At 43.9% G+C, this 25,982-nt stretch overlaps 2 protein-coding genes across 4 annotated transcripts in view; one reads left to right on the forward strand and one right to left on the reverse strand.

Moving 5' to 3' along the window:
• On the forward strand, window positions 1-25,154 carry plcg1 (phospholipase C, gamma 1). 2 transcript variants are annotated; one of them, XM_028993049.1, is made up of 33 exons: window positions 1-250; window positions 723-1,072; window positions 4,042-4,194; window positions 5,210-5,303; window positions 5,419-5,466; window positions 6,815-6,899; window positions 6,998-7,081; window positions 8,429-8,451; window positions 8,544-8,613; window positions 8,906-9,007; window positions 11,916-12,034; window positions 12,323-12,408; window positions 12,767-12,887; window positions 13,038-13,206; window positions 13,289-13,411; window positions 13,494-13,595; window positions 14,235-14,422; window positions 15,293-15,493; window positions 17,648-17,767; window positions 18,159-18,339; window positions 18,847-18,924; window positions 19,221-19,324; window positions 19,540-19,633; window positions 19,914-19,983; window positions 20,195-20,358; window positions 20,516-20,612; window positions 20,883-21,107; window positions 21,195-21,343; window positions 21,748-21,862; window positions 21,949-22,110; window positions 22,255-22,343; window positions 22,440-22,702; window positions 22,803-25,154. In XM_028993049.1, the coding sequence occupies exons 2-33, from the start codon at window positions 832-834 to the stop codon at window positions 22,843-22,845; spliced, it is 3,963 nt and encodes a 1,320-aa protein (XP_028848882.1). In that variant the 5' UTR covers window positions 1-250; window positions 723-831; the 3' UTR covers window positions 22,846-25,154. The 2 variants fall into 2 exon arrangements, with proteins under 2 accessions (XP_028848882.1, XP_028848883.1); XM_028993050.1 differs by having other exon boundaries at window positions 19,917-19,983.
• Window positions 24,528-25,982, reverse strand: part of zhx3b (zinc fingers and homeoboxes 3b) — a 9,630-nt gene continuing 8,175 nt past the window's right edge. For both annotated transcript variants that reach the window (XM_028993052.1, XM_028993053.1), the window contains exon 3: window positions 24,528-25,855. In XM_028993052.1, coding sequence (XP_028848885.1) covers window positions 25,845-25,855 — 11 coding nt within the window. In that variant the 3' untranslated portion in view covers window positions 24,528-25,844. The remainder of the gene's footprint in view (window positions 25,856-25,982) is intronic.

The raw sequence follows: 25,982 nt of genomic DNA on the forward strand, positions 1-25,982 counted from the left end.
TCTCCTGCGCTTTGTTGTGTAGAAGGGGTCGGATGGGGGAAGGGCCGCGGCGTCTGACTAAACCCGCGAACGGCCAACCCGATGGAGGAGCGCCACCGCGGGCCGCCCGGGCAGGAGAAGAACCGCACGGCTGTTCCGCGGAGCGACGGCCGCCGGGCGACGCGGGGAGGACCGCGGGGCATGTGAAGCGGGAGCCGGAGATGTGCGGCGACGAGACTCGTCTGCTTTTGTCGCTCGCGTTCTGAAGACGGTAAGACCGCAAAAAAAAAAAAAAAAATAAACCAAGAAATAAAAATAACAGATAACAGTATAAAAAGCGGAGCGAGGGCGGAAGGAAAAGTAGAAACGCCTGAAGGGCTCGGCCGCACTTCACCCCCGCCGACCCTCCAGGAGCCCGGAGCCCGGTTCCCGTGTGACGTGCGCCGTCATTCCCCCGGTTCCTAGCGAAGGAAGAACCGGCCTCGCTTCGCGTGTAGAACAAGTATCGATATTCCATGTTATCCCGTGTTATTATATTCCGATATTCCATGTTATTCCGCGAGCCCGAGCTAAAAGGCCTCCGGAGGACGGAAGCCGTCGCGGGGCAGCTGGCGGCCGCTCCGGCCCGGTTCCGCTCCGGTTCCGCTCCGGTTCCGCTCGCTCCGGCGCGGCGGTGTTTGGGGGGTGTTGAAGGGGCTGAAGCCGCCGTTGTCGGTGTTCTGAGCGCCGCTGTTTTTTCTCAGGTGTCCTCGCCCGGGCCCTCGGCGGGTATCGAATCGTCGCGAAGAGGAGGAAGAAGAAGGGGGGAAAAGGGACAACAGACCCGGAGAGTCGTGGCGTGGGGCCGGGTGGATGGAAGTAAGCATGGCCGCCTCCACCGCCGCCGCCGCCGGCTTCTTCTCCAACGGGCCCGGCCCGTGGACGGTCACCGACACGGAGATGACCAACCTGTACCGGGACCTGGAGCTGGGGACCGTGCTGACGCTGTTCTACAACAAGAAGTCCCAGCGGCCGGAGAGGAGGACGTTCCAGGTCAAGCTGGAGACCCGGCAGGTCATCTGGACCCGGGGGACCGACAAGATCGAGGGGGAGAGTGAGTTTTATTAAACATTCGCCACCATGATCACTTCCAGCACGTATTTACCTGCGGTAACACACACACACACACACACACACACACACACACACACACAGGCTGTATGGTCGACAGCTCACCACCTTTGTTGTTCAGTGTTTTCCACATTTTTGACACGTATGAGTTCGTTCGTATGATCTCGGACGCTGTCGCCCTGACAGGTTTCTGTAAAACTCGGCTTGACTGGTTTCTTCAGTCTGTGTGTGTGTGTGTGTGTGTGTGTGTGTGTGTGAGAGAGCGATTTCGTCTTCATTTTCTCCTCAGTAGCCCAAAGTAAAATAAATTAAATATTACATAATAATAAAGAAAGTGAAGTGATTGTGAAACAGGCAGCACAGCACACGCTGACACAACGAAACGTGTCCTCTGCATTTAACCATCACCCCACGTTGTTGAGCTCAGCGGCGGAGATCTGGAACGGCGGGTCTGTTAGAGGTCACGGTGCCGCTTTTTGGGTACGGAGATCTCTCCTCACGTCGCCTCTACGGCAGATCAGACGCTCGTCTGGCTGCAGATGCACTCTGCTCCGGATGCAGCCCCCCCCCCCCCCCTCTCTCTCTCTCTCTCTCTCTCTCTCTCTGGGTTAACTCGACTCTGGAGGTGGCCGTCATACACGCGGGCACCGTCACCTGACACCGACTGATGATCCTGGTTGGAATGCAGAAATTAAACCGGATATGTCCTTTGACTGGAACTGTCAGGCTGGCATGGAGACGCGGTGCCCCCCCCCCCCATTTTATTACCGGAGTAGTTAAATAACAACAGGACTGACCGCGTCTCGGAGCCACGGGTTCTATTAAGTCGGATGTTCTCTTAAAGCTACAGGAGCTCATCCCGCCGCGGCCGGTGTCCTCGTCTGGCATCATACGGCAAACGTCCTCGTCACTTGGGGGCAGGGTCATTCGTTTTTGCTGTGACAAACGGCGTTTGGAAATGTACTAGGCAACGCGCTCCTCATTGTGTTGCAAATAACAATTTTGCCTGAATGGCCATTAAGAATTCAGCCCCAACGTCTCTCTCCTCACTGTTATTATTTCGATCGTCCTCACGCGGTCACAGTGTGGAGAAATGTTGAAGTTGCTCCCACTTTGTGCGTGTCCCCGGTAGTTAGTGTGTTTGACGGATGAAGTTGGTCTGTGTCGCCATGTGCGCCTTCGTTGTTCCCGGGTACCGCGCCCTCTCGCCGCGCTCTGCCCCGTGTTCCCCTCTCACGCCTCTTTGATAAAAGATCTTTTTCTGGGTTTGTTTTATTAGCTCACTGTGTGGAGCCGAGTGGTGCAACGGTAATATCTGATAACGATCTGCACGCCTGAAACGCGCCCGGGACCCTCAGGAAACCGCGGTGGGTTTGGTTTGCAGCACGGGCCCCGAGGAGCACGATGAAGACGAGGCGCTCGGCATACGCCGGCATCCAGACCGATTTACAGTCCGTGGTGACGGGGACGGTCCCCCCGGAGGGCGTCTTGCTTGGGGACTGTAATATGTGGTAGTACGCGGGGCGTGTAACCCGCTAGGCCGCGACCGGAACCCTCACGGCAGGACACGGTCCCCCCACGGCGGAGTTTTACCGCGCCATGCGGCGCATCTGCCCGGCTCCGGGCAACAACAGGGTATTGTGCACGTTCCCGTCACGGCGCAGCTCGCGCCCGGCACGCCGAACGAGGGCTCGTGCGTTAATGATCACGCGTAATTTCCGCCATACGAGACACGTGGAGCCGGCGGGATGTTGGATTGGGCCACAACGTTCCTGCCGATTTCATATGTGACCGTTCCATATGGTGATGACAAAACGACGTCACGACAGCTTATTATGACGCAGTAATATCTCGGCAACTGTGGATCAAATATCCCGTCGGCTTTAATGAACTTTTTCAAAAGTACGAGGTGTTGAAATGACTTTTAATTTTTTTTTCCTGCTGGACACGTCGACCCGTGCAGGGCCGGGTCAACCTTTTGCGGAGGCACCCCGTGCCAGAACGTCAGCGTTTTTTTTTGAGGAGAAGATGGAGGGAGGCACAATGGTGTGTGCAGTCATCCCTTTTCCTTCCCCGGGAAGATTTACTCTCCGCATTCTGCGCGCGAAGGGCTGCGTCTTGTCCGAAATGCCCATTCCTGGACTCTCGAGGGGCAACGGCGACGCTCAAGAGACCAAAACGCGCATTCTTACGAGAGGATGTTCTTCTAGACGATTCCTGTCTGGTGTAGGTGGTTGGTAGAGTTGCACAGGAAGAGTGGTTTAGAGCAGGAAGTGGCGGAACGGCAGAAGTAGTTTGCAGGGAAGGAATGAGTTTTTGCTGAGAGGCCAAATATCGCTCCTTCCATCACGTAATGCAGATTCACACCCATGTGACCAACATTTAGTTTGCCAGAGTTGTAGCTTCTCTTTTACAACATAAATATGGAAATGTTTTATCATATCAGTTAATTTTCTTTGTTTAAAACAAACAATAATGCTTAGTTTTTCCTGAATTATTACTCTTCTGTGTTACTGTCATTGTTACTGTGTGTGTATAAAATTTTAAATTAAATAATAAGAGTTAGAATATTAACCAGCATATGATGGGGTCGCAGCGGTGGCCTATTGGGTAAGGAATCGCAAGGTTGCCGGATCGAATCCCGATCCACCAAGGTGCCACTGAGCAAAGCCCCGTCCCCACACACTGCTCCCCGGGCGCCTGTCATGGCTGCCCACTGCTCACTAAGGGTGATGGTTAAAAGCAGAGGACACATTTCACTGTGTGAACCGGGTGCTGTGATGTGTCGCATGTGACAATCACTTTTCATAACTGTAATGTATTTGTATAATGATTTTCCCGCCCCTGGTTTATCCCTCGCTGGCGACTCCGTCAGTGATTGTGCGGTGTATGTTCCAGTAGCACGTCCCAGCCACGCACTCTGCTAACCAACGTGCATTTTTCTGCCCGCAGTTGATATCCGGGAGATCAAGGAGATCCGCGGGGGCCAGAAGTCCCGGGAATTTGATCGCTATGCGGAGGATTCAGCCACCCGGCATGACCAGGCCCACTGCTTCGTCATCCTGTTCGGCACCGAGTTCAGGCTCAAGTGCATCAGCCTGGCAGGTACAGAGCAGCACGATGGAGGAGGGGATGTGGACCGTAACCCCTGCTGCTTTCAAACAAGAATTCTGTCGTCATGCTGTACCGTATGCTTGAGGCTCATTTAAAACCGTATGGATTTAGTCTTGGTGCTCATATTTACTGTGCGTACTGTACGTTTTTTTACATTTAGACATACTCCTGAGTGTCACGGATGACCCAGTCATTTTTGTTGGTGACGTAGATGCTCTGATACGTTTCTTTTCTGAGCTTTTCCAGGTACCACATGTCGGTAAATGCTGTGCATTTGGATTTTATTGTGCCGACCCTTGCTTCTGTGGTTCTTCGATGGTAAATGTGGTGACATTTTTGGTCATTTGACGTTCGTTTTTTTGAGGCGCTTGTGTTTAGGTCACCTTTCTTTCGATTTTGCGCAGTGTGTGATCTGAGCTGGTTTTGTTATTTGTGTGGTTCGCTCGTAACCAGGACGACTGGTTACGGGTAGGTGATATTTTGCCGATAACAGTAGCCAGTGTAGATAGTGGTCCCTTCTCAACACTCTAAACAGGACGTCACGCATCGCGTCTCGGTCAGCGCTGGCAGTTTATAAGACATGTGACTTGGTGACTGGTCTGATTCAGGGACAGGGTGGTATCTGCTGATTTTGTCAGAAATCTATCCCACAGACGTTGCTGTTCTACAGCCTCTCCAAATCAGAGTAAAACCAAATCGCATTAACCGCGTTTTCATGATAAATTGTCACGTTATTTGCTGCAGTTCAACATTCATACTTTTCATAATAATGAAACAAGTGGTGCACAGTGATAAATGATGCCCCACACTTCTTCACGTAGAATTTAGCACAAGCAGTATTTTTCATATTTGTCTTTCCTAATTCTCAACTGGATCGCATGTGTATTAATCTGCATCGTGCCAAGTTAAAGCAAGGTGTGTATCTTCGCAGGTCGACCCTGGGGACTGTCGTGGGACGGCTGCGTGTCTTGTGTGATGTTCTGACCTCCAGCTGTGTGTGTTTCAGCTACGTCGGATGAAGAGGTGCTGATGTGGGTGAAGGGTCTGAACTGGCTGGTCGCGGACACACTGAGGTCGCCCACCCCTCTGCAGATAGAGAGGTCTGTCTCATGGTGCTGCACGTTTCAGCAACGTTGAATTGTCTCCCCTTTTTTTCCTTCGTTTCCAATTGGACACTTTTTTTTTTTTTTTTTTTTTTCTCTTCTTTTCACACAGGTGGTTACGCAAGCAGTTTTATGCAGTGGATCGCAACAGGGAGGACAAGTAAGTTCAGCATCAAGTCCCGTCCCTTGCTATCAATTATTTTATAGTATTTGATAATACCATGCACCGGGTAAAACTGTAACTGTGGTGATGATAATAATAATAATAATATTAATAATAAGTAAAATTAAGGACCACAGAATTGACATGCTAACACCTACAGCTCGCTGTAGTGTTGGTCTCTAGTTCATATTTCTATGTGATACTTAGATATATTGATATATTGATATATTGTCTATTTATCCCGAGGGCAATTCTTTCGTACTAGAATCAGTAAGAGGAAATAAAACCAGAACAGTAGTAATAGTGCAATATAATCTTAAAAAGGCAACGAGTCTGCGTGTGCGCTGATGGCCATCAAGGAGGCGTTTTTGTCCTCTGACACCTCAGCCAGGCTCCACTGTCTGACATGATGTTTGCTGTCGATCGGGTCTATGCTTCTAAGGAGCAGTAATATCTTTAAAATGATAAAATTGTGCATACCAGCCCGCAGCTATGGTTCTGCGGCGCACGTTGTGATCGTTTATTTAATAAATGTGAATTTGGCTTACAGATGAAGTTCTTTATAAAGTGGGTTGCTCTGATGGCGCTGAGCCCTGTTTTTATATTTATATGTGTGTGTGTGTGTGTGTGTGTGTGTGTGTGAGATCCATTTTGCTCGGCCGTTTAATGGCAGGTACGGTCCGCTCCCCTCGTTCGGGCCTACGCCGCGCAGACGTCATAATGGGCGCCCTGTGCTGGTGCGGTCAGCCGAGGTCACGGCGGCGCGGTCCATTTATTTGGGTGCTTGGGTTCTGCTGTGTTTACATTTTTACACCGTTTTAAGATTTGGTTGATTCAGCGTTTGGCTCTGCTTCCCACAGTTGGGGTACAGATTTTAGTATCACTGGGACAGTGTGTGTGTTTTTTTTTTTTTTTTTTTTTTTTTTTTTGGGTGGGGGGGTGTATTTGACGATGGCAAGTTACTCCGAATGTACGGCTGTTGTAAACACACACTGTCCTGCAAGGGAAGGCCAGCCAGGGCCAGTTTTTCACAGGTAGTTACACACTGTGCGCACACAAGCGAGCGAGCCACAGACGGAAAGCTTGAGCACATCCTGCTACAGGAAACAGAGCTGAGAGGATGAGTGTGTGAAGGCTGCTTGTGTCCTACTGGCCAACAGATGAGCAGAAACAGCAAGGCGAGAGCAGCAGCTTGAACCAAATCACATTCGACCTCATATCGGTCACCTTGTCCATCTGTGGTCCAGAGAACCAGACCATCAAAACGGAACTCTTCCATCCAGCAGAATTAAAAAATGGTGTGTTCTCATTCCCTTCATGATAAAAGCTTTTCATTTAATTGTAGGATTTCCTGTAAAGATCTGAAAAGCATGCTGGGCCAGGTCAACTACAGGGTCCCCAACATGAAGTTCCTGCGGGAGAAGCTTCCGGTAACATTGTCTCTGGCTTTTGAAATATGGGCAACAAGTGATCATTTATTGTCTTATTGTTAATACCTTAACGAGTCATTTTGCCATATTTTGCCCAGGACGGGGAATTGAGGAACGGGGACGTGACTTACAGTCAGTTTGCCCAACTGTACCGTAGCCTGATGTTCGACGCACAGAAATCGGTGAGTTTATTGAATCGTGTGTGTGTGTGTGTGTGTGTGTGGTTTTTTTTTTTTTTTTTTTCATGTGTGTTTTATTGTGGTGGGGGGAGGTTGAGGTCAGACAAATCAGGTTGTGTTGCCCCTCTCATGCAGCATCTTGCGCCGGACCACTTAAGGTCCATCAGCCACCTGTGTCAGCTGATGCTCAAATGGCCTGTGGATCAATAGCGACTCGTTTAAAACACCACAAGATCTTGCTGCTAAAAGCCATTAGGTCCCAGCGAAGCTCAGACCCGATACGCGACCTCGGCGTTCAGAGTCTTAACACGAGGAGAAACAGATGGCACTCACAGGAGGGTCTCCTTTGTTTCATTTGTGTTTATAGAAGACGCTAAATGTGTCCCTTGAATGCATTTCTTCCCTATTTTTAAGTTGTTCTTTGTTGTCAGCACAAAAGGCATTTGAATATATTTGTGGTAAAGATGTGGTTCTGCCATATAACTTGGGTCATGGATGCTGCTGGGGCGATCATGTTAGTTTCACATCATACAATTAAAGTGATCTGAAGCGCCATTATGATCACAGGTACACTTCGTTACCCGCTAGGCCACCACTACCCCAATTTCAAGTTTAGCCCAATGTTATTAAAAATAAACTGAGTAGAATAGAGTATCTGGGCTAATACCACAGTTAGTTCTGACCTTTGGGTGCTGGTTCCAGGATTCCTATCATGACGTTACGTCACCTCTGGTCCGTCACGTCGAAGGTACAAACCACCAGTTCTTAGGATGTGGTCAGGGAAGAGGATGGTAAACAAATCTGTTGCTCAACCTTATCTTCTCCAGCTTCTTGTGTGAACAATTTTACAATAATTAAAAAAAGAAATCCTAAAAGTTAAATGATTTGCTTGCAGGATAAATCTGTGGAGTGAAATTTGAGGGGTCATATAGGTGCAGGGAGAGGTCTGTTTTAATAGCAGTTGTGTGCCAGTGTCTTAGTGACTCGATGCAAACCAGAAGAGGATTGAGCTGTTCCCTTCCTTTTTTGACTCCTATTTGATGGTGTTGTAATGCGACGGGTAGCCGAACCACATTACCTGCATAAACATCGTATAAACAACCCCTATGTTCTCTTTTGAAATCATGTGAACATCTGCTTCTTCAATGACATTTTCATCATTGAATGACACTTATGAAAGATAAATTTATCAGTAAGAAGTAAATATTAACTACAACCAGCATAGGTTAATGTTGCCAAAAACCCACAGCTGTTTAATAGCTCTGAGCCAATAAGATTTCACTGATGTTACATTTTTTTTTATATATATAATATATATATCTATATATTTATTTCTTTTGTCCCTCACAGATGGAGATCCCATTTCTGCAGAGGTATGCACTATTTCTCTTTGTCTGTGTCTCGGTCTTCCCGTTGTGGGGATATTAATACTGAAGTGTTTGCTCAACCCTCCCCCACCCCACAGGTTCACAGAGAGGCCGGAGCAGAAGATCTTACTGGAAGACTTCCAGTCCTTTCTCCTCGAGTACCAGAAGGTATGGCTTCCTTCAGCACAGTCATGTGTTTTTAAGAATAGAAGAGTAAAACTAATTTATGATTTAAAATTTTTTTTTTTTTTTTTTACTTCGTAACATGCCACCCAATCCCAGTATCATCAAACGTGATGTATACCATACATAGGTTCATAATCTGAGTGATGCAGAATATCCACTCTTGTAAACCTGTTCAAGCTTCTGTCTGTGTTTGGTGAGATGTTACTGGACCTCGCCTGTTTATATCTGTATTATTATCACTGTTGATTATGATGACAATATGTCTTATTTGTAGGAGCTCTGGGCTACTGACATTAACAATGTTCAGGAGTTCATGTTTAACTACCTGAAGGACCCACTGAGGGAGATTGAACAGCCTTATTTCCACCAAGATGAAGTAAGAGTTTTGTGTTTTTTGCTTGCACTGACAATAAAGTGAACTGTTTTGTTATAGTAAATCTTAAAATACAGAAATGGCCTTTTCTCAGTTCAGCTGGCCCATTTCCTGCACTTCTACACAAGTCCTGTGTGTTATGATGTGTGTGATTAATAGTGATTTAGTTCTCCAGAACCTTTTTTTTCACCCATTAGCAAGGTAGCCAGGCATCTGTAGAGAATGCATCATCACGAAAAGTAAGATAACTAACTACAAGATCGTGGTCTAGCTCTGCGTTTCTTGTCAAACTATGAGGGAAAAACTCCTCAGTCTGAAAAAGAAAAGTACAGTACATATTACGCATAGTACAGTTGTCTATTCGGGGGGATGTTTAGTTTTTTGCATCAGCTAGATCACTACTACGTAGCCCATTAAGTACCATGAAATGCAAAAATATTGTGTACCATGGTCTGTGGGCTTATGTTTAGGATAGTTATGTAATATTTCTAACGCTTGGATCACTGCTTGTTTTGTAGGAATTCAGACAAATGATTTTTCATGAGAAGCAGTCAATACACCCACTAATACACACGGCGAAAATGTTTTAACTTGTCATATGAATCAACTTGCCAAATATACTTTGGTCCCTTTGAGAAGTACCATCTCTAACTTTGTCTTCTTTTGCTTTAAGGCTATTTTCTTTGTGAGCATCCTTGTATAAACATGCATTTTCCTTGGACCTTGTAATTGTTCCTGGATTAAGTCAATGACACGACTGAAGTCTGTTTAGTCCTTCTGTTGGCTGAGCCTGTTATATTTCAGTATGGGCAGAAAATGAGTCCGGATGATTAGAATCCAGTGTTCCAAAATGAAAATAAAACTTGATTAGCTGAGTCCTCTCTATCATGAAGTGTGTATATTAAGTTTTAAAGATGTAAATTATTTTAAATAAGCTGTTCACTACCCTTTGTTAAGTCTGTAGATCAGTGAACCAGCAGTGTCGTACTAATGTTAATTTCACAAATTTGCTAGAATACATGCCATCTCTTTCCCAAGACGAGGTCTGGTTAAATGGTTATATGGTTATAGAAGAGGATTGCTGAGAGAATTCGTAACTATGACAAATCTGGGAGATTTTAAATGAGAGACATATGGACAATATAATCAAAAAGATAGCATGAATTATAAGAATTTTTATATTTTTTCTCTAGTTGAGCTGAGTAATGTGATGTCGATTCTAACCCTAGTCAGTTTTCAGTCTTAGTGTTGGTCTTGGTCTTGATGCCCTCTGGTGTCAGCAATGTCTTGGTCTCGGTTTAGGCACTTTAATGTGAGATTTAACACCTCAACTGATTTACACATTTTTTTCTTTTCTGGTTTGCTGGTGGTGTTGCTTCTTGTCTGTGTGTGCATATATCATTATTAACAGAGGTGATATATACTTGTTAGGGTCAGTATGGAATTCAGTAAAGTCTTCAAACACCTCAGGTCACTATGACACAGCGGTTAGTGACGTGGCGTCACACCTCTACTGTTGTGAGTTTGAGTCCCGGTTCAAGGTTGCATACTCTTCCCTTGTTGATGTGGGATTTTTCCCAACATCCAAAGGCATGTACAATAGGTGAATTGGTGATTCGGAATCAATCCGTAACTGTGAGTGAATGGTGTGTGTGTGTGCGAGCACCCCTGCCGTGGGCTGGCTTCCTGCCAGTGTCCCGGGATGGACTCTGGCAGCTGCAACCCGGAGTAGGAGTAAGCAGTTATGGAATGTGAGGTGGTAGTAGCACTGTGTGGTATGCGATATAAATTTGGACCTCGGGAGTTGATTGTGCCGGCCTACCACAGAAATATCCGCTTGCATCACCTGCATGAAGCCACTCCTACTTGCAGGACGGGCAAAAGTAGTTTTGGAAAGTTTTTGGGTGGTAGTACCCTAGGGGGTAACACACTCGCCTGTGAACCTGAAGACCCAGGTTCAAATCCCACTTACTACCATTGTGTTCCTGAGCAAGACACTTAACCCTAAGTTGTTCCAGTGGGACTGTCCCCTGTAACTACTGATTGTAAGTCGCGCTGGATAAGGACGTCTGATAAATGCTGTAAATGTAATGTACAGCATGGAAAAGAGCACAGAGCAAACAACAGGGTTTCCAGGGATCCTTAAAGTCTAAAATTCAACTTCCCAAAATGTAAGGCCTTAAAAACCATGATTAAATGACCATTAATAAATCAATAAATCTAATGAATCAAGCCTTCAATCTGCCAAATCTGCCAATCACTGTGTGCTTCGCACTTCCGGGTTTACCAGGGGCGCTCCTAGCCTGTATGGTGCCCTGGGTGAGGCCAAAAAAAGTCCACAACCAAAAAGACATTTTCGATTTAAAATAATCTAGGAATCCTGGAGGGACTGCACAAAATATGAACAAGCATAGTATTACCTTCTGACTATTTTTAATGTAAACTCTACAGCTGAATACAGAATATCCTAAAATTCACTCGCATCATACAAATACCTGGTATTTCACTGGCCCTATGGGTGTGACAGTCCACTTAGAATTGCCCAGATATTGTTTTATCTGGTATACAGTTATGCTATATGTTGATGTATCTGTTATACAACTTCCTGCTGCAGTGCCTTTTGCTATGGACACATGTTACCCTTTCAAAAGCAGTTACATTTAAATTATCAAATTATATACTGTCTATCGTCTATGGTTCAATTTATATCGCAATATGAATTGGTGGTAGTAGCCTAGTGGGTTAGACACTCGTCTATGAACCAGAAGACCATAAAATCACAGGTTCAAACCCCATTTACTACCTCAGTGTTTCCAGGGTCTTAAAATATCAATCAATGTAAATGTAGAACAAGTCACTTGTTGCTGGTGTAATTAGTGGCCTAAGCCTTGGTTTCTCTCTTTCTCCACAGTTCCTCTCCTACCTGTTTTCCAAGGAAAACACCATATGGGATTCCCAACTTGACCAAGTGCGTCCTGAGGACATGAACAACCCGCTGTCCCACTACTGGATTTCCTCATCTCACAACACGTAAGCACAGCAGAGTTAACCTCAGCCCTTCACCTGGTGAAAATTAGTCAAATACCAGTGACAAATGATCTTATTTATTAAAGGAGTGGTTTGGGAAATAGAAGTGATGCTTTTTTTTTTTTTTTTTGTATTTTATAATCGGTCAACATTTTCTTCAATTCATCATTTTTGGGTTTGTTTTTTGCATTTCCTGTTATGTGTGAAGTAGTCACAATACCATAGGCTAATAGTCACAATAGAAATATCACAATAACCCATTAGCCGTCATGTGACTCTCTTTATTTTTAGATACCTGACTGGAGACCAGTTTTCCAGCGAGTCATCTCTGGAGGCGTATTCTCGCTGTCTGAGGATGGGCTGTAGATGCATTGAGTGTGAGTTGCACCATTCCCAAGCAGCAGCACACTGTTTCCGAATGCACACCTTCACTGCCATCTACAGCCAAAAGCAGGATCTCGGAGCTTGCTTCAAAACCTGTTTTTCTGGCATCCATGTCTTGTGTTTTGTGAGGTGCAAAAACCTTTTAAAAGAAACGTAAACATTGTCCTCCATGGAGAATTGAAGCCCTACAGTATTCTACATTTGTACGCAGTCAGTCATCATATAAACAAAAGGAAAATAATGAAAGGAAATTTTTGTCTGTAACCTGATCTCATGTTAGTGTTTCAGTGACCCTAACACACATCTTAGCTTTAAATAATATGGTGTCTGTGCCCCCCTGTTCTTCCTTAGTGGACTGCTGGGATGGCCCTGAGGGCATGCCTGTTATCTACCATGGCCACACCCTCACGACCAAGATCAAGTTCTCTGATGTCCTGGCAACAATCAAGGAACATGCTTTTGTCACATCTGAGTAAGGCTTAAAAATAAAACTGACCCTTGAATGCTCTGACACGTTATGAAAGGAATCAAATGTTCACTTTTCCCACAGATTGTGTATGAGTATTGGCACAAAATAATACAATTCTTCATTCAACTTTTTGGCCATCCCATGTCCTCATAGATATCCCATCATCCTCTCCATTGAGGACCACTGCAGCATTGTTCAGCAAAGGAACATGGCTGCTTCCTTCAAGCGGGTCTTTGGGGACATGCTGCTGACCAAAGCGGTGGACATATCTGCTGATGGACTTCCCTCCCCCAATCAGCTGAAGAGGAAGATTCTCATAAAGGTGTGTGACATGGGCCAATTGCATTTTGGGTAATGTAGTTTTCAATTAACACACCTGTCTAAAAACGCCTAATTTTTTGCAGCATAAAAAACTGGCAGAAGGAAGTGCATATGAAGAAGTTTCTACCTCCACACCTTATTCTGAAAATGACATCAGCAATTCCATCAAGAATGGCATCTTGTTTCTTGAAGACCCGATCAACCATGTGAGTTCATGATCTTGCTTGGATCTTGTTATTATCTTATTTCCTTCTATTAAGATGCATATTTTCCCCTCTTCTTTTACAGGAGTGGTACCCTCACTTCTTTGTCCTGACCAGTAGCAAAATTTATTACTCTGAGGAAACCAGTAGTAACCAGGGAAACGACGACGAGGAGGACCACAGAGAGGTGAGGTGCAGCCTGGTGCTGAGCTGTTGTCTTGGTGCTGTTGCTGTTTCTGATCGATCAGGGTTATGTGGTCAACAAGGGAGGGGGGAGGGTTTTTTTCTGGAATAAAAGTATACATAGAACATGTAGTTTGAGCCCAATCTGAAAGGCACTATATTAATGTACATCATTGCAAACAGTCAGAAGCGCACCAAGCGGAAGAGTGACTGTATTGTTTTGCAATTTTTCCACAATATACCGGCTGTAGCAATTGGAAAAACCAACACGTTCAAGTTCAGACATACGTGACTTTGAAAGTGTAGATTTCTACGTTTGTTTTATGAGGAAGAGAAAATTCAGCGAAGGCCTATGAATGTCTGTCAAACCCCCCGGGGTTCGCGCCCCACTATTAGAGTAGCGCTGTCTAAATCTGTTAGGTGAACCACTAAACAAGATTTTTTAATTTAATATTTTAGCTGTAGCTTCTGAGAATGGATCAACATCAAACACTGGTTGGTTTGAGATTTTCTATATAAAAGAATAAATAACATGTGCTGGGGAAGAAAAATAACTTTAGCTGTTCATTTGTATTGTGCACTCACTGTGCTTTGTGGATCTGTGTGTGTGCGTATGTACGAAAACTCCAATTTGTATCGACAGGTGTGCAATGGTATGGACCAGCATGTGACTGAGAAGTGGTTCCATGGGAAACTGGGTGCCGGGAGAGACGGCCGGCAGATTGCCGAACGACTACTGTTGGATTATTGCCAAGAGACTGGTGCCCCTGATGGCTCCTTCCTGGTGCGCGAGAGTGAGACGTTTGTGGGAGACTACACCCTGTCTTTCTGGTAAAGGATGCCGCTCTGTCAGTCTTCCCCATAATTAGGGGACACATTTACTGAAGACTTCACTCATTTTCACACATTCACTCTACCTGTTAAACATATTTTATGTTTTATGTTAGACATGTTGGTTATGTTTGCAATATTTGCATATAGGTTCATTGTTTACTTGCAATATTTGCAATAATCTGTTCTGTAGCAGTCGCTACAGCATTTCACCACATGTCATACTGTGTATGACTATGTATGTCACCAATAAAATTTGAATTTGATTTGATTTAGGGCATGTGCACAGTGGTTCATTCCGAAGTCTAAGTCAATTTGTAGATGGTTTTGTAATCACCTCCTGCAAGTGGTCGGTGGTGTTTTTTTTTTTTTTTCAGCTTTGTGGGCTTTTGCAGCACCTTTTGCAGATGCTTTTAATTCGATTTCTATACCATTGCATACAGCAGCCAATAAGGACAAAGCCTGTTTACTTGCCTTCAGTGTGGTTTTATTATCATGTTTACTCACAGTACCTATAGAGCCAGGAATTGAGTCATGCAAGTGCACACCCATATCGGACATGCAGTCTGGGAATTCTTCTGTGGCATTCTGGGAATCTATGCTCACATTGCTGTATTTGTTGACTACTCTGTAATGCAGTGTTGAGTAGGTAGAATGTTCTCTTCTGCTCCTCAGCACCTTGCAATGGCTGTGTGGGTGTGCACGCATTTCTTCGCATGTAGGTTCAAGGAAACCACAGCGGTAAAAGGCAGGCTTGAGAATTGGTGTCATTTTCTGCTCAGCGTTCTGGAAATGTTTCTTTTTTTTTTTTTTTTTTTTCTGCACATATGACTGCTGCTTTTTTTATGATTATTTCTTCCCTCCCTCTAGGCGATCCGGCCGTGTCCAGCACTGTCGTATCCACTCACGCCAGGAGGCCGGCAGCCCCAAATTCTACCTGACGGACAATCTGGTATTTGATACACTGTTTGCCCTCATCACCCATTACCAGCAGGTGGCACTGCGCTGCAATGAGTTTGAGATGAAGCTGACTGAGCCTGTGCCCCAGACCAACGCCCATGAGAGCAAAGAGTGAGTGTCACTCCATCCAGCATGGGGTTTCAAACAGCAGGGTTTTGTGCATGTGTGGGGGTCCCACATCCCAATCCCTCATATACGTAATCTGTCCACACACTTTTATCAAGATTTTTCACAGAATCAATACGCCAGATATTTTTGTTTGATACCACATTTTTTTTTATTCAGAAAAAAACGTCATTTAATGCTTTTTACACAGACATTTGATGTTGTTGACAGTCCCTTTGGTCACATTCCATTTGACAGCTCATCACCAGTAACTTAAAATTGCTTCACATGAGTTCACTGTCACAGACAATGACATCACTGGAATTCGACATGGACTTATTTTTGGGACTAGGGCTGGGCTATATGGCAAAAATATACACGAAATACTTTCCCATATTGAACGATTAGATTTTTCTATTTTTCTGAATAGAAATTTTTCAGATTTTTTGCCAGACTGAAACCGAAGACACCAGAGATAATAAACAGTTTAAAACATATAAAACCATTACTATTGCTGCCCTTCTCTGCTCTATTTATGACTAATATCTTTGTCAATTAACCTTTTTGTTGCGAGCAAGACAAGATGCTGGTCATGTGACTATAACTATAATGAAGTAAATCATGTATTATTGTTGATTAATAATAACGAGGCTAAATATGGTATCCAAAATAAAAACTAGACTAAAATGTCTCTTCATTTTCATTGACAAGATGTTATTTTCTCTCGTTTAATAGTGTTATTATATTGCGGTTTCTGTTTCCGGTATCTCATATCCAGAGGCACAGTTTGAAATGATTGCAACTCTGCTGGGTGATAAAGCCAGTCACTCACCAGCCAATCAAAAAAGGAAAGACCTAGATGGCAGCCAATTAGAGAATGGCAGCATTGTACATTTACAGCATTTATCAGACGCCCTTATCCAGAGTGACTTAAAATCAGTAGTTACAGGGACAGTCCCCCTGGAGCAACTCAGGGTTAAGTGTCTTGCTCAGGGACACAATGGTAGTAAGTGGGATTTGAACCTGGGTCTTCTGGATCATAGGCGACTGTGTAACCCACTAGGCTACTACCACCCATTATATCTGGGTAAAATGCAACACAACCATCATTGAAAAGGCATCCTGGAATTCTTCACGTTGCTTGTAAAAAAATCTTCCAAAAATCTAGTTGACCTTGTCCATAGGCACTCACTTCAAGCACAGTGTAAGTCAACCTCTGTCTCAATGTAACAACATATTCACAACTTGTTTGACACAAACAATGACAACTTGAGAATGTTGCCCAGATAATTAGCATCCCTTTTTCAATGCTGAGTGTTTACTTTGACAATGCCTGTTCAGAACAAGTAGTCATGTTTCTTTATCACAGGATGACTGACATATTCTCACATTATAATCATCTCTCTCTCCAAATAGGTTAGATAATTTTATTGAATTGTCTGTGCAACGTATCAAATCTTTTCTCCCACAAGTCTGAGCAATGAATAACAACACCACAAATAATAAAGTTATTAATGAAACACCCCTGTTCCTAAGTGGTGGTGTGGTTCAGTGGAATGTCACTCTTACCTGTCTTCAAAACTTTAGAGCCCTCCGTCTAATTGGCCTTTACCTGCTACTGGTAATTTTTGTAACCTTGTTTTAAATATGAAATAGGATTGACAAAGAAAATGTTACTTTTGTCTGTTCTACTGGGTCCTTGTACTATATTGACTGGGTTAAATGGAGAAAACAAAAGAGATTAAAATACAATTTTCATTGACAAAAATGTAACTAAAATGTCATTTTTTGTTGGAAAATCTTTCAGTCATGGATAATTCTGACTGAAGTAAGACTAAAATGCCCAGCTTTTTAGTCGACTGAAACTTGACTAGACTAAAATGAGTCCTGACATGACTAAAATGACAGTAAAACTACTATAATACACACTACTTTTATCCAATCATATGTGGACTTCTCTCATGTGCATGATGATGCCTTGCATGCATGCTCTTGTTTGCTTGCTCTAGTTTCTGGGATATTATATTCAATTGACAGGCATTGTGGATCTGCTATCAATATGTGGACTTTGGATGTTCTGTTCATTATTGGTGCTGCTATTTAATTAAAGGCATGAAAAGTCAGAAATGGATTTTTAACATGTTTGTGCCTGTTCTGCAGGTGGTACCATGCCAACCTCTCTCGGTGCCAGGCGGAGAACATGCTGATGAGGGTTCCACGTGATGGGGCCTTTCTTGTGAGGAAGAGGACTGAGTTCAGCTCTTATGCCATTTCCTTCAGGTGAGTCATCCCCACCTGCACCCAATGGCGTTATACTGCCGCTGGTTCATAGTAGTTCCTGTATCGAGTCGGTCTTCAGTTTATAGTTTAGAGTTGAAGGCATGTGCCCCATATTATTTTTAGTTATAATTTCAAACTATTTTATATATAATTTAAGCAGTACTAACATCACATATCATTCAATCACACAAAGCCATCACTAATTATGAGGTTTTTTTTTTTTATGCACGGTGTGGTGGTTTAGTCAGACTTAAATTTTAAATGAACGTGATGTAGAAGTGTCTAACATTAGGACCTGTATATGAGGTTTTTTTTTTTTGTTCCCCCTTCTTTTTCCATCATTGTGTGTAAATGTAGTAGTACAAGATAAATGCTTATTTTCCATTTTCAGGGCGGAGGGGAAGATTAAACACTGTCGAGTGCAGCAGGAGGGCCAAACAGTGGTTCTTGGCACGTCTGAGTTTGACAGCCTGGTGGACCTCATCAGTTATTATGAGAAACACCCACTGTACCGCAAGATGAAGCTGCGCTACCCCATCAACGAGGAGACTCTGGAGAAGATCGGCACTGCGGTGAGTTTTGGTCATTGGTTGGTGTCATAAAAATAGATGCAAAGAGCCCAATTTGTAATATATTACTTAATAAATATGTGTGTGTGTGTGTGTGTGTGTGTGTATATATATATATTAGATTTGTATATTGTTGCATTGTAACTGTATGTATGAATCCCTTTGCTGTGTATGCTGGTTTCCCCCTTTAATTCTCTGAATTAAAAGGGGGAAACCATTGGTTAAATAACCCACCGCCTGCTCTCATCTTTTAATGATCTGGTTGAGACATAATTAATAAAAAATAATCATCTCAATGTGTGGATATTAGCTTGCATGCTTTATTTTGTAATGATTATGCAAGTACAAATTGTGTTTAATTGAAATATTGTTTAGGATCAGTTTGGTCACAGTCACTCAAGCCATAAAATATACTGTAGTATTATACTAAATATTATACTCATATGAGTAAATTGCACTAGCTTGTGTATTTGCTTTTTAGTTTTTAACAATGATTTTGTCTTTCTACAGGAGCCTGATTATGGGTCACTGTATGAAGGACGGAACCCGGGGTTCTATGTAGAGGCTAATCAAATGCCTACATTTAAGGTAAGGTGAGAGGTGTGTGTGTGTTTTTTTTTTTTTTTTTTTTTGTATTCCCTTCCGAGGCCTTTTGCCTGATGGTCAGATTGTGATGTACTATTTTTAGTGGTTATTTTAAATTTATTATTAATGTATATCTGTCTCTCTGTGAACTTGTATGTCTTGTATGTTCATTGTATGTCCCTCTGTGCAGTTGTAGAATAAGCAATTAGCTTTGGGAAGTTTTGATTCTGATACTTGCTATACTCCTAAAATGCTTTTCAACTTTTTTCACATTTCTCTGTTCTTTTTTTTGTCTTCAGTGCACTGTGAGAGCCATGTATGAATACAAGGCCCAGCGAGACGACGAGCTCTCCTTCATAAAGAACTCAATCATTCAGAATGTGGACAAGCAGGAAGGAGGCTGGTGAGTTGTCACTGAGACTGGAAACTGTTTAACTGTTCCTCAATGACATAAAAAAAAAACCAGCAGCATCTACTGAAGTCATTTATAAACAAGCATAGAGTTTGATTCTACCCTTAAGAATATATGTGTGTTGGGGGGTGAACTCTGTTAGCACCCCTGTAGTTGTGTGTGTGTGTCTTTCTTTCTTTCTTTTCAGTTTCTTCTTTTCCTTTCAGGTGGAAAGGAGACTGTGGGGGGAAGAAGCAACTCTGGTTTCCTGCCAATTATGTGGAGGAGATCAGCCCCTCAGCTTTAGAGCCAGACCGATCTGTGAGTTTAAAGACACCCTGAAACGCACATTCAGGTTTATTTCAATTTCTTTGTGGTTGGACAATGATCCTTTTGTAAGTGTGAAGTGTTTGTTGTAGGAGAGAAGTTGCAACACTCACTCTGTTAATAGATCATAAAAGACAACTGTAGAATATAGCATATAGCATGCATACTATGTAGTGTATATTGTTCCATCTGCTACACCCATGCTGGTTTTCACTCTTCCTGCACTGTACCTCTCCATCCACATCTCTCTCTCTGTCTCTCTGCTCCTCCACAGCAGCTAACAGAGAACAGCCCACTGGGAGATCTCCTAAGGGGAAGTGTGGATGTGTCTTCCTGCCAGATTGGTTCGTACATTGCCCCGCCTTCCTCATCCTCACCCCTCCCACATAGACTCTGCACAGTGTTATTGTGCTCTTCTCCCAAAATCATAACATTTAATTAAAACTAATCTGAGCCTTGACCCCCCCCCCCAAACAAACCCATACTATGATGGTTTGGATAGAATACCCCTACTGTTACAGCCCTACTATAATATGTGTGCGTCTGTGTGAACAGTGGAGCGTCTAGATGGCAAAGGCAGCCGGCAATTTGTTTTCACTCTGGCCTCGTCCACCACCCCCCGGCCCAGCCAGGTTCTGGACATCGCCGCCAACTCTAGAGAGGAGCTAAAGGACTGGGTACATAAGATCCGCGAGGTCACCATGACGTCTGAGGCGAAGGTCAGCCATCTATATGCTACACTTTACATTTTTCGGAATTCTATGTGCGGAATCACACCGTGACAGTGTTTCACTTGAGCGTTGAAGTGACTTTTAGTTTCCCAGGTCACTGCAGAAATGTAGAAATTACTTTTGTGTGTTGATTTTTTTTGTATAGCTGGAGGAGGGAAAAATGATGGAGAGAAGGAAGAAGATTGCCCTGGAGCTGTCAGACCTAGTGATCTACTGTAGACCGGTTCCTTTTGATGAAGACAGTATGGACCTCTGCCTTGTTTAAGATATATTGATTTATTTATTCTGTTTTCCTGAAGTCTGTCCTGTTATACATGTCTGGTGGGGGTGTCTCAAATTCTAACATTTTAAAGAAAGTCGTCTGAGACTTATAAATGTTCTAAATTGACGTTTGACAAGGTATTTTTTGGTGTGAAAAATGTTAGTCAGATAAATGTGCTTTGTCACAGAATTGTGCAAATGTAATCAATGATTGAAACAAAAGGTGATTTTCACATGTCTGGTATTGTTAGAGATTGGAACGGACCGGGCTTGTTTCCGTGACATGTCTTCCTTCCCGGAGACCAAGGCGGAGAAGTACGTGAACCGAATCAAAGGAAAAAAGTTCCTTCAGTACAACCGACTGCAGCTCTCCCGCATCTACCCAAAGGGCCAGCGCTTGGACTCCTCCAACTATGATCCACTACCCATGTGGCTGTGTGGCAGCCAACTGGTGGCGTTAAATTTTCAGACAGCAGGTGAACTACGTGGGCAGAACCTCAGCAAATGTTCAGCATGCAATTTAAATAAAAGATTCTCAATTTCTTCCTGTTTGCCTGCTGTAGATAAGCCCATGCAGATGAACCAGGCTCTATTCATGCTGAATGGGAGGAGTGGATATGTGCTCCAGCCACCAGTCATGCGGGATGACAACTTTGACCCATTTGATAAACATTCAATCCGAGCAGTAGAGCCAATCACTTTGGTGATCGAGGTACGTGTGACCTGCAGGATTACTGTACGTTCACACCAGAAGCTGCGAGTGGCAAAATTCAACACACTCACCGTCCCTTCATGCTTTCATAACAGTAACGTTGCCGTATAAAAAATATACACATGAGTGAATCTAACGTTCTAATACTGTTAACTGCTGTGCAGTGACACGGCTGAATCTAACCCAACAGCTGAATTGCCAAACTGCGTCAGAGCTCATAAGCAAAAAGTTGCTCAGACATTAGACAGATTTATTCTGATGTCTGCACCACCACAAGGACTGTATTTGCCATGAAAATGCTTTCTGCTTCTGGTGTGTGCATATGCTCCGGCTCGCCTGATTCAATACCGACGTCGTTACTTTCTTCCTGAATTTAAAGCAGCCTCTCTCTCTCTCTACCACAGGTATTAGGGGCACGCCACTTGCCTAAGCATGGCCGGGGCATCGTGTGCCCGCTGATAGAGATTGAGGTGTGTGGTGCAGAGTATGACAACGCCAAGCAGAAGACCGATTCGGAAGGTGAGGGTAGCATTCCCGTTCATAGACTTGTCATGCCACTTTCAGCAGCGAGATATCTGAATAACAGTCCTGCGTTTTCCCACTAGCGGACAATGGTCTGAACCCCATTTGGCCACGCAAACCTTTCCGGTTCACAGTGTGCAACTCCGCTTTCGCCTTCCTACGGTTTGTTGTGTATGAGATTGACATGTTCAGCGACCAGAACTTTCTTGCCCAGGCCACCTTTCCAATCAACGGCCTTAAAACAGGTACTGTCCCCTCAGCCTCGCCTGTTGGTATAGGTGTCTAGCAATGGTTTCAGATTCTTTTTATGCTGTGCGTGTGTGTTGTTAGAATGGATAAGAAAGTACACCAGTATTTTGTCTCATGCCTTTAAGGTGATTTATTTTTAGGCTATAGATCAGTCCCTTTGAAGAACAGCTGTAATGAGGATCTGGAACTTGCTTCTCTTCTTGTGCATATGGATATTATCAGAGGCAGAGTACGTTCCCTAATATTCATTCTAATTCTTTAAAGCATTTTAAATCTCCCTGCCTGTTTCCACTGATGGGCACCCTCACCGTCTCTTTGCGTGCAGCACCATGAGAACGGAGAGATGCTGAGCCCTTTTGGCGCTGCCTCGGCGATGGCTCTCGGCGTCCATGTAGGGCGCGAGCGCCTTGGGGAGGCCAGCTCGGTGTCTTCAGCCTCCTCCATGTCACCCCTCCCTTCCTCCCCTGGCCAAGCAATGGGCTACCGTGGACGTGAAGGATCATTTGAGGCTCGTTACCAGTCCCCAATCGATGATTTTCGGGTATCTCAGGAGGCGCTGCTCGAACACGTTGACTCTCAGAACAGGAGGTTTGTGTGTCTTGAGCCATGTAGAATTTTAATAGAATTCAATCATGGAAAAAGATGAATGGATCCTAATGGTAGTAACGAAATCAACTTTCGCTTTCAGGCCGATGCGCCGGACCAGGGTTGGTGGAGAGAACAGAGTCTAGACGGACAGATGTGAGGTCGGTCCGGTGGCTCGCCTGAGCTTATGAAGGTGATTGATGATTGAAGATGATGCGAATAACGATGATGTCACGGACTGCTGCAAAAAGCAGTTTCTATGGAAACGTCGCCAGTGCTTTGGCCTACATTTCAGGCAGAGAACTCCATTCGCCCTCTCTCGCCTCCTGGCACCCCCCCTTGTCTGAGGGAGACTGGTGGAGTGGGTGGAGGGGCAGCCACTGAACATGGGAGGTGTCGTGAGAATGACCGTCACAGCCCGAAGTACCCCAACCATGAGATGAGCACAGCAGTTTGTGGCAAAAAAAATACAAATAAAGGGGCTGGGCAGTGTTACTGACATCATTTGAAAAACTGACCCCCTCCCCTCTTCTCCTCCTCCTCTGTGTGTTTACCAGGGAACAGCCATAGCTGATCTGCTCTCAAAGAGCCTTTTTTTTTTTTAAAACTCATAATGTGACTCCCTCGTTTTTATTTTATAAACATGTTAAACATGCAGGCTTGGCTTACCTTTTTAATGCAGCTTTCGCTCTGTCCCAGCACACTAGTTTTTTTTCATTTCAGGGGAAACCCAGAACAGAAAGGCCTCCGGAAGAGCTCCCTGCCTGTTGTTCTTGGACACTGTGGCTTCAGGAAGAAGCACGACCAAGCAAGACCTCAGCATTGTTCTGTTTTTTTTTTTTTTTTTTTTTGGTCTCGTCGTAGAAAACAGGGCAGCGTGGTTAACATGTTTTGTTGGAAGGGAGCGGGTACATGTTATTATTGATAACGAATCCTGTACTCTGGATAATAATCATTTATTTAGGTTTTGCTACTGAAATGAAAATACCTGCACCTCTCTATTTTCTTTTTAGCCCTTTCATTTTTGTTTTTTTTTTTGCCTTGTCTGAGGAATGTTACTAACTGAAGCGTTCAGTCGTGTTTTAAAGCACCTCCTCATAAAGGATTAGTTGAAGAGTTAGGTGAAGTGTGCTTGATCTATTTGCATCTTGAACCAAATAAGGCAGAAATGCAAAATGAAGGACCAAACTGAATGAGCGCGGTGCTTTGAACAGTCAAGAAAAGGAGGCAGCCATTACTTGGAAAAATGTGATGATGCCCTCGAACCTATTGGTGAGGTGGACCAAACCAGTCCTGCCTGGAAGGGCTGTATTTTAGTTGCCGTTGGCAAGGCATTCCACCATCCAGGGATCCATCCACATGTAACTTTCAGACGGCCCTCATGATGAACAGTGGCCTGTGGTTGGGTGTTACGTGACACGGGTAGTGATGTGGAGTGCGTGTATGGATGGGAAGAAGGTAGCAAGAAGTCACCCAGGAATCCCATAAAAGTTTATACAGTCCTGTGTGGACGTGTGTGAGGGAGACGTGTGTAAGATCTTTTAATACATTGTACTTCCTGGGCTTGATTTATTCCACTCTTGAGGTCGTGGTGTGTGTGTGTGTTGGTTTTAATGATAGCACAGGGCCGTATATAAATACATATTATATGATCTATTATTATTTTCTTAGCTCATACAGGCAATTTTTATTTTATTTTTTTTTTAAATCCCTTTTGCTGCTATGATAATCAGTTCTCTTGGCTAAATGTTTAGTGTGCCGTGCTCTAGACCATCAGGGACACAGGCGGAGGAGAAAGTCATGCTAACATGATTGTCCTGGAGCCATGTTTCAAGTGTATCATACAGTATATTTTATTGTGTGGATCACTAATATGTTGTACTGCATAAGAATTAAACTACGCATAATGATCTACCATGGAGGAACACCCCCCCCCTTCCCATTCAAGCCATACTGTCATGTATATGCTGCCATCAGGGTTTACATTTTAAAGCATCTATGCCATCCTCTACTCGTGCTATACTGTCAACTCTTTAATTTGGCTTGCTAACACATTGTATAAGTTTAATCATGTGATCTGTACGTTAACTACAATTTATGAATCTTTCATTTTGTTTTTTTGTGGGAAGAGAAATGTGAGTCTTGCTTCTATGAAAGTTTGGCTTTTTTTTTTTATTATATTGGTCATCTGTCCATTAGTTCTTGTTCTGTTCACAGTTGTGTTAATCAACTCTGGCATCTGCTTTTGTTTCTTTGTGTATATATTTCTATATACAATGATGAGAGCTTTTGTCACGCCTGTTTTTCATGCCACTGATGCTCTTATCTACAAAAAAAAAAAAAGCCTTTTCTGTAATGTGCCTATGCTATATGGGAGGGGGGTATACATTTTAATTTTACCTTTCATATGAAACATATTCAAGCCTGACAATGAAATAAAGTACTTATTAAACTACTGAAGGTGAAGTATTCTTGTACGGGTGGGACAGTAGAGGCTTGATGTTAAATTTCATTTATTCTGCAAATAATATCTGTAAAAATTATCCATCAGGCCTAGATACGTCTGAACTGAAACTGCTTTTGACACTTTTTAACGTGATTTTTTAACGACTTGCCAAAAAAAAAAAAAAAACAATGAAGGATGCGCCACAATCCAGTGCTAAAACCACAAGAAATATAGGTAAACGTATCCTAGGCGCTCCTTTGTCAGTCTTGTTTTAGGGGTGGGGGGGGAAGAAATAGTGCTCACAGAGAGCTGTGCAGTTCATGTCACGTACCCCATAACTACGTCTCGTAGAAACATCTCCATACAATAATAATAATAATTTACAGTCTGTATATCCAGTCCAAGCAGCTCTCTTTTCTGTCCGACCTCTGTTCCCCCCGGACGCCCCACGTCTCACCCACGACTGCAGCAGGCTAACCACAGAGGCCTCTGCTCTCCGACTGCCATGGTGAGACCGTGGAGGATACGGGGCGGGGTTTCTTTTGGGGGGGTTCCATCGCCGGCGATCCTGTTACAATCACATCTGCTGTCATAACGCATACTCCCATTAAAAAGGCCACCTGTGCTGAACGTCCCCCACGGCGATCTCGCACTTGCTCGTTCAGTCACGCTCTTTCAAGTCCACTCACAGTCGCCTCCTTAGTCAGTCCCTGCAATCCAAACAGGGTGAAAGAAAAGATCAGCAGACGCCTAACTATTATAATAAATGGAAGTGCCATAAAGTGCCCCCATAAATTGTCACTGAAAAATGAACTTCCTATGAAGTCAGTGACTGAC

This window comes from Denticeps clupeoides, chromosome 10 (genome assembly GCF_900700375.1).
Source record: "Denticeps clupeoides chromosome 10, fDenClu1.1, whole genome shotgun sequence".
Taxonomy (NCBI): domain Eukaryota; kingdom Metazoa; phylum Chordata; class Actinopteri; order Clupeiformes; family Denticipitidae; genus Denticeps; species Denticeps clupeoides.

Excerpts from the sequence above, each read along its gene's own strand:
- plcg1 (XM_028993049.1), top strand. The coding sequence starts at position 832 with ATGGAAGTAAGCATGGCCGCCTCCACCGCCGCCGCCGCCGGCTTCTTC. Across the intron at positions 12,035-12,322 it reads ATTTCCTCATCTCACAACAC|ATACCTGACTGGAGACCAGT; the intron begins GTAAGCACAGCA and ends CTTTATTTTTAG. Across the intron at positions 22,111-22,254 it reads AATCAACGGCCTTAAAACAG|GCTATAGATCAGTCCCTTTG; the intron begins GTACTGTCCCCT and ends ATTTATTTTTAG.